This window comes from Populus euphratica, unplaced genomic scaffold (genome assembly GCF_000495115.2).
Source record: "Populus euphratica unplaced genomic scaffold, PopEup_1.0 scaffold15.1, whole genome shotgun sequence".
In the NCBI taxonomy this organism is placed as follows: domain Eukaryota; kingdom Viridiplantae; phylum Streptophyta; class Magnoliopsida; order Malpighiales; family Salicaceae; genus Populus; species Populus euphratica.
Genome location: NW_011499874.1, coordinates 1,157,891 through 1,166,287, shown reverse-complemented (window position 1 = coordinate 1,166,287; position 8,397 = coordinate 1,157,891). Strand labels below are relative to the sequence as shown.

Genomic DNA, 8,397 nt, shown 5'->3' with positions numbered 1-8,397 from the left:
TATTTTTAATATCAATAAATAAAAAATATTTTAAAAAATTAATAAAAAATATGTTTAACCTCAAAATCAAACAAATAATTAGATTACAAGCTACTTAAGTCATGATGATCTCAGCAGTGACAGAATTGATAGTATTTGAGTGGTGTGTTATTTCCTGATTTACCGTGAAGAACGACAGGTACGGATGTAAATTATAAAGATGATTCGATCAGCTTTATTATCGACGGCATGCCTGTTTGGTATTATAATAAAAGTTATTTTTTAAGAATATATATTTTTAATATACAATAAAATAATTTTTTTTCAAATTTTTATTTTAAAATTAATACTTTAAAATCAATATAAAATATTAAAAATATATTAATTTAATATTTTTTTAAATCTAATGAATTTTTGAAAATGTCAAAAGAACAAACAGTGTCAAATCACTTCAATATAATATAATCAAATACAAAACCCACAGAACCACTAATTATAATTGTGAAGAGAGACGACTTTTTTTTAATATATTTTTACAATTTTATTATTTAATTTGAGATTTCTATTTAATTTTATTTTTTAATATTAAATTAATATTTTTTGAACCCACCCAATAAATAAGATTATGCAAGACAGCTTTTATATAATTTAATTTAAAATCTTAACTAAAAAATAGCTTAGATAAAGATTTTTCAAGTTAAAATTATTATAATAATAATATAAAAAAAATATAATAATCTATATATATTAAAATTTATAATAATCTATATATATATATATTATTTTTTTCCAAACTGCAGGAAAAGCGTGGTAAATAAAGAATATTACTATGTACTCTCTAAAATATGTGTAAAGTGGATTTCTCCAGCTGCTTACGGCTGAATAAAAGTCGTCTTGTTCATCTAGTAGATAATTTAATAATAAAAATTTAGGATTAAAAGATTTATTCTTTTATAGTTTTAAGTTTAAATTATATAATTATTAATATAATCATTACAAAAGATTTATATAATTATTAATTTAAAACATTAAAAAAGAAAAAGTCGTCTCTTCACAATTGAGCGGTATTCTTTTCATCAATGTTTCACAAGGTGAGCTTCCGTACGAAGGACGAGAAGGGCTGCTCTGCAAGTAGCAGCTCGTTTACTTTTCAAAAACCTTGATTTTTTTTAATATTAAAAATAAATTTAAAAAGATATAAAATAATATCTTAATGTATTTTCCAAAAAATTATTGAAAAAAACAGCTTTACACTTTAACAGTTTTAAAATGTTTTTTTCATAAATATATTAATTTTTTTAATATTAATATATTGAAATTATTAAAAAATCAATTTTAAATTTAATTTTTTATAAAAATATTTTTAAAACACAAAAATAAATATATTTTACTAAACCAAAAAAACATACGTGGCCTCTTCTTCGTTCGTGGATTCTTCAAAAGCGAGCGGTTGCTCCTAATTTTCACTCTCCTGCCTATATTCTAATGGTGTGTGGTGATGCTCTCTTTCTTACTATTCGATTGTTCTTGAAATTAAACGACCCTTCTTTGACCCTTCGATCTTTAAGAGTTTAAATATTAAATTTGTTCAAAAATTCTCTCCTATCTGCTTTTTAACTCAAGTTATGTTTAGTTTACAGGTTGAATAGTGTCTTTAATCTTAGCTAGTTGTCGTTTAGTTAAGAAAAATATTTACTGCCAACTGGATGTCATTATCAAATCACGTAACGTTGTGCTCCATTTCTTCATTTTACATCTGATAAGAGTTTGACTGGGAAAGTTCAAAGGACCTCCTATATGAGCCACCGTGTTCTTTAGACTTGGATCCTTGTTTCCCACAATCTTATGTCTTGTAATCTCTCATGAGAAGCATTCTTCTCTTTCTCTCTTGGCTTCCTGGGTTGCAACGATGAAACACAACAGCAAGCATCATCTTGCCTTGCTTCTATTTCCAATAATCCTGTTTTGTCAGCCCGTATCAGCTATAGATTTTGTCTTCAATGGCTTCGGTTCCTCTAGTGTTTCACTCTATGGCTCTGCCGTCTTTGAATCTCGCATCCTTACACTTACAAATCAAACATCTTTCACAATTGGCCGTGCTTTATACTCAGAAAAGATACCGACCAAAGCTCCAAATTCTTCATTTGTGTATCCATTTTCCACTTCTTTCATTTTTGCTATGGCTCCTTACAAGAATGTTCTTCCAGGCCACGGCTTGGTTTTTCTTTTTGTGCCGTTTAAAGGCATAGAAGGTGCTAGTGCAGCTCAGCATTTAGGCTTTCTTAATCTCACAAATGATCGTAGCCCAAATAATCATATGCTTGGCATCGAGTTTGATGTGTTCTCAAATCAAGAATTCAATGATATGAATGCTAATCATGTCGGATTAGATGTTAATTCACTCACATCAATTGCAGCAGCAGATGCAGGCTATTGGGCTGATAATTCAAGAAGTAGCAGCAGCAATGGAAACAGCAGTGATGATGATGGGAAGTCTTTTAAGGAACAGAAGCTAAATAATGGTAAAAACTACCAAGTTTGGATTGACTATGCTGACTCTTTGATTAATGTTACTATGGCTCCGGCAGGTATGAAAAGGCCTAGCAGGCCTTTGTTGAATGTTTCTCTTAATCTATCTGAAGTTTTTGAGGATGAGATGTATGTGGGTTTCACTGCTTCAACAGGACAACTTGTGCAAAGTCATAAGATTTTGGCTTGGAGTTTTAGTAATTCCAATTTTAAGTTAAGTGAGAGGTTGGTCACTACTGGGTTGCCATCGTTTGTGCTTCCGAAAGATCCGTTCTTTCGGTCTAAAGGGTTCATTTCAGGAGCCACAGTGGGAGGGGTGCTTCTTGTTGTTTCTGCTGCTACAATTTTTTGGTTTTTTATCAAGAGAAGACAAAGGAAAGCAAGGGAGAGAGCAGAAATGGAGGATTGGGAACTGGAGTATTGGCCACACCGAATTACGTGTCAAGAGATCGAGGCAGCAACAAAAGGATTCAGTGAAGAAAATGTCATTGGAATTGGAGGAAATGGAAAGGTCTACAAGGGTGTGCTACCAGGAGGGACAGAGATTGCTGTGAAGCGCATTTCACATGAAAATGGTGGGATGAGGGAGTTTTTAGCTGAAATTTCTAGTCTTGGAAGGTTGAAGCATAGGAGCTTGGTGGGGTTGAGAGGTTGGTGCAAGAAAGAAAGAGGAGTCTTCATGCTGATATATGACTACATGGAAAATGGGAGTCTGGAGAAAAGGGTGTTTGATAGTGATCAGAGTAAAATGTTGAGTTGTGAAGAGAGAATAAGGATTTTGAAAGATGTGGCTTCTGCATTAATGTATTTGCACGAGGGATGGGAGTCTAAAGTCCTACACAGGGACATCAAGGCCAGCAATGTGTTGCTTGATAAGGACATGAATGGAAGGTTAGGTGATTTTGGATTGGCTCGAGTGCACGGGCATGGTCAAGTGCCTAGCACCACTCGGGTGGTTGGAACCATAGGATACATGGCGCCTGAGGTTATTCGTAGTGGAAGAGCCTCAGCTCAAACGGATATGTTTGGTTTTGGGGTCTTGATTTTGGAGGTCATGTGTGGAAGGAGGCCTTTAGAAGAAGGGAAGCCACCTTTGGTGGAGTGGTTATGGAAATTGATGATGGAAGGGAAACTACTTCATGCCTTGGATGAGCGACTGAAGGCGAGAGGAGATCAGTTCGACGAAGAAGAAGTAGAAAGAATTCTCCATCTAGGCTTACTGTGTGCGTATCCTGACCCTAAAGTCCGGCCAACAATAAGGCAAGCAGTGAAGGTTTTGGAGGGCAAGAATGAGTTTAATGAGAATGAAATTGAGGATATGGATACATATTTGCTCAAACAGATGAAGTCCAAGGATTTGTGGGCGGATTATTCTCAAAGTTCTACCTGTGGATCCCATCCAACTTTTGATGAAATTAGACGATACCAGTCATCTTCAATGTCTCTATCTTGGACCGATACTACAATGGAGGGTAGGTGAATCTGCAATCTTGCATCCCTTGATGACTAATGGTATTTGCTGGTCTTGTGCCAATGTTAATTCACTAAGATTTTCCAGGGCAAGCTTGGAAGGAGCTGAATCAGAAGTTGGCAGAACCCAGATTCAAGAGCATCTAAATTGAACAGTGGGGAGGGAGACATGATTTTGATTTGGACTTTTTTCTCCCCATCGATTAATGTTCTAATTTTATTTATTTATTAATGTTTGTTTGAGAGGGACAATATTGTAGAGGAGAATCTTTTGTTGTTTTTGTACAAGGAATAGTTATGGTTAGCAGATTGGTGTGTACATGAATACAGCAAATTCACAGTGATAATTTAAAAGATTAGTTTTAGATTCTTTGTTCGTAATTAGAGTGATTGTTGTTTGGAAATGTGGTGTGAATTATGTTTTTTTAAATTTTAAATTATTTTTTAATGTAAAATATATTTTTTTATTTTTTAAAATTGTTATTAATATTTAAAATTATTTTTTAAAAATAAAAAAAATTATTTCAATACATAAAAAAACATTCTAAATCGTCATTAATATTACAATTCCAAATACATTTTCAGACAAGAAGGAACAAAGCAAGCCAAGTAGTTTAGCCACCACATGCGAGAAGAAAATTTTGTTGGTTTGGTATTGTGATACATAATATATTTTTTTAAAATGTGTTAAAATAATTTTTTTAATCTTTAATAACAAAACTTTAAAATGATAAAAATATCATTTTTAATATTTTTTTAGATAAAAATCAATTTAAAAGACAGAAAGCAAAAGTTACATTAGAATTGCACTTGCTTTTTGCTAATATGTCACCATTGTCTTTGGGTATCTTTATGAATGTGGCTATTTTTATTTTTTAAAATACTTTATACTCACAAATGAATTTTATATATATATGTAAAAACAAAGGAATGATTGTTATTATTAGGCGAGCAGTTAGGTAGGAATCGTGCCTTTTTGCTAGATAGAATGTTAAACCTTGTTTTCCTCTTAGTTAGGCAGGAGTCGTGCCCTTAACATTTCGGTCATGCATTAGCCGCCGCCGGGCAAGAAATTACAGAGATATGTTAAAATATATTATAATAATAATAATAATAATTCACATGCAACAACAAGCACCAGTGGTCTAGTGGTAGAATAGTACCCTGCCACGGTACAGACCCGGGTTCGATTCCCGGCTGGTGCATGAGTTTTCTTTTATCTTTTTAGCTTCCTTTAAACAAATGGGCCTCTTTTCGGGGATCACAGAGCCCATAACATTTTAACTTCAGACTTTGTTCTCTTTACAAATGGGCTTGTAAACTTCACTTTACAGCCTGTTGGACTTCCTGAAATTGAATTCAAGATTAAATCAATTTACTTATTTAATTCTTTATTAATAATATTGATTTGAATTCCAAATGAAACTCAATTTATAAAAATTAAAAATTAAAAATTAGGCATGCTGGTGGGACTAAAATAAAAAATATGAACTGTAGGGACTAAAATATAAACTCAATTTACTTATTTACATATGCTTTGGAATGATAGTTTTTTAAAATATGATTTTTTATTTAATATTATTTTTTTATATTTGTAGATCGTTTTAATATAATGGTGTTAAAATTAATTTTTTAAATAAAAAATATTATTTTTATATATTTAAAAAAAATACTTAAAAAATTAACACTACAATATTTTCAAAGGCTTCCTTATAAATTTATCTTTCATCCCTTGTCTTAGAAGAGTCATTGAAGCGAGTCCATCAGCAAAGCAAAATCATGGTGATAATCTGAAGTTCTAATAAAACATATAAAAATGTCATTCAAGAAAATAAGTAACAAGATATGGTAATACCATGCTCCCATAAAATCTCTTAAAACTCATTCAAGAGTTTTTTCAAATAGAATATTCTTCGGAATTTAAAGAGATAATTTGAATAATATTGCAAAACTTATTATGAATACAAACTTATTTTAAATTTAAAACTTCTTGTATAGTAATATCTTTTGAATTATTAGAACTAAAAATTATTGTTTTTTTTATGAATTATTAACTTTTCCCAAATTATATTAATAATTGACTTGTATAATTAGTAATTGATTTGCTTTGGTTTGATAATTATTTTTATTTATGTTTGATTCTAGTAAGCTGCGTATAATTAGTAATTGATTTGCTTTGGTTTTATAATTATTTTTATTTGATTCTAGTAAGCTGTTATAATTTTTATGTAAAAATTACTAATTCAATTCATATTCATAAGTATTCCAAACATTATAATTAAATTTAATTATGTTGTTTAGTATTCTATTTCAAATATAAAAATCATAATAAATCATTAATTGAATTTGCTTATGAATTGAATTGAATTCCACTTATAATTTGATTCTAAACAAATTTGAATGATATGCCAGACCAGCCACCTCTTTAAATCCTCACATTAATTTTTTAAAAATAAATTTTAAATTCTAATTATATTATTATCTCGTATAAAAAAGTAAACTTGAGAAGAACAACGAAGATAATAAATTAGGTTTGTTAAAAAACCATTTTAATTAAAAAAACATAAGCTTATTAGGTGAAGTTCTAGTATATTATTTATATTATTTTTTAACACACACCCCTTTAAGTGAAAGTCTTTTAAGTTTAAAACTTGCACAAACTCACATTATTTATACTTAATTTTTATCAAATAAATGGAAGATGATAAGATTCAAATCGTAACCACTTGATCATTAAGATTTTGATATCATATCAAATAATGATCTCATTCTAAAAAGTTAAGCTTATTATATGAGATTTTAAGATATAATTTATATTATTTTTTAATAAGATTAATCGAGTTTTTATGCACACGCATGAATCCATTACTCATATCCTACCCATCTCAATATTTTTCCTTATATTGAAAAAAAATTCTCTCTTCAGGTTTTTTTTATTGCCTCGTAAAATCATATCTTAAAAGTTTTTAGCAGAATACGTGCTTAGTAGTTGTTAAATTTACTTACATTAGTTACTTTAAAAAGAATACATCAACTAATATCATATAGTACTCGGTACTTGTTTGAAAGAAAATTTATATAATACTAAGGGACACTAACATACTTATTCAATATGTTTTTATTTAATACCAACAACAACAACAGCTATAAATTAACATTTAACTATTAAATAAAATTAGAAATTTAGATTGATTTTTATGGGATTTGTAATGTAATATTGTAATTAATGATAGTTATATATTAAGAATTTTTATTATTTATAATTTATACGAAATTAGATTTGTTTTATAAAAATTGTTATTATAAATAAAAAATAGTTAAAATATATGATGGATTCATCCAACCCACGCCAAGTCTATTTTAGTCTTGATTAAGTATAGTAAAAACTAGATCCAATCAGATGGGATAATATCATGTAAATAGTGATTCCTTGCTTATCTCTATCACTAGTGTTCTTGCCTTTACTAACTTTGCAACTTTTATATATATATATATATATATATATATATATATATATATATATATATATTTGAGAGCATGTAATAGATGAAAGATAATTTCACGGGGCTTAGAAAATAAATATGAATAGATATTTTACAAAAATATATATAAGAAAAATATTATTTTTATTAAGCAATCAAATGAAGTAAGATTATACAATAATTGAATCCCAAACTTGTATCAATCATATAAAATTATAACGTTCCTTGAAAAGAGATTCTTAAAAATGAAATCCACGAAATATATAATGTAGAACTTATTGATACTTGTTTAGAAAGTGAAACTCATGAAGATTAAGCTGAAAATTAGACTGAAGATATTGTTGTTAAATATTTTTTTTTAGAGAATTTTGAAATCGCAGCTCATACAGATTATTCTCATGCAATTACATCCCTGAAGAGGGTCGAGAGAATTGAGTTCTTCTTCGAATTATGTAGCAGGGCACTCACATTCATAGCATGATACGTACAAGCTTATCCACAGGCATAGTGAAGATCTGCAGTAGCCAGTTATGCACAATGAGAGGTTATATGGTCCACGATTTCTTGCTTAGGCCACTGTCAAACCACCAATACAAATAGGCAAAGCATAGAGTTGACATTTGCCCTATTATTGGGGTACAAGACCACTCAAGTGAGTTGAGAAGATTATATAATGCATTAGTTTTCTTACAATTAATGTTAGAATATTACTTATAAAAATTCAAAATTTATTAAGGAGTTTTTATAAGAAATATGATGTTTCCTTGGTCCAATTTATTTGCAAGCAGTTACTAAAATTTATACGCCCTTTTAATTGCATGCATTTACAAAACATTAAATGCATAACAATTCCATTTCTTTTAATAATCATTAGCTTTTAAAATGTTCATTAAACCATTAATGGTTTAGAACTTATATATATATATATATCGTCAAA

The 8,397-nt window shown here is 29.3% G+C and overlaps 1 protein-coding gene and 1 non-coding gene across 3 annotated transcripts; both read left to right on the top strand.

The window, feature by feature from the left end:
* The first annotated feature begins 1,461 nt into the window (after positions 1-1,461).
* Positions 1,462-4,355, top strand: LOC105128028 (L-type lectin-domain containing receptor kinase VII.1-like). Of its 2 annotated transcripts, none has more exons than XM_011029521.1 (2): positions 1,462-3,980; positions 4,067-4,355. In XM_011029521.1, the coding sequence occupies exons 1-2, from the start codon at positions 1,889-1,891 to the stop codon at positions 4,123-4,125; spliced, it is 2,151 nt and encodes a 716-aa protein (XP_011027823.1). In that variant the 5' UTR covers positions 1,462-1,888; the 3' UTR covers positions 4,126-4,355. The 2 variants fall into 2 exon arrangements, with proteins under 2 accessions (XP_011027823.1, XP_011027824.1); XM_011029522.1 differs by having other exon boundaries at positions 1,462-3,984; positions 4,058-4,130.
* Positions 4,356-5,112: 757 nt separating this feature from the next.
* On the top strand, positions 5,113-5,183 carry TRNAG-GCC (transfer RNA glycine (anticodon GCC)). Its single transcript has one exon. It is a non-coding gene; the product is annotated as a tRNA-Gly (tRNA).
* Positions 5,184-8,397: the final 3,214 nt, after the last annotated feature.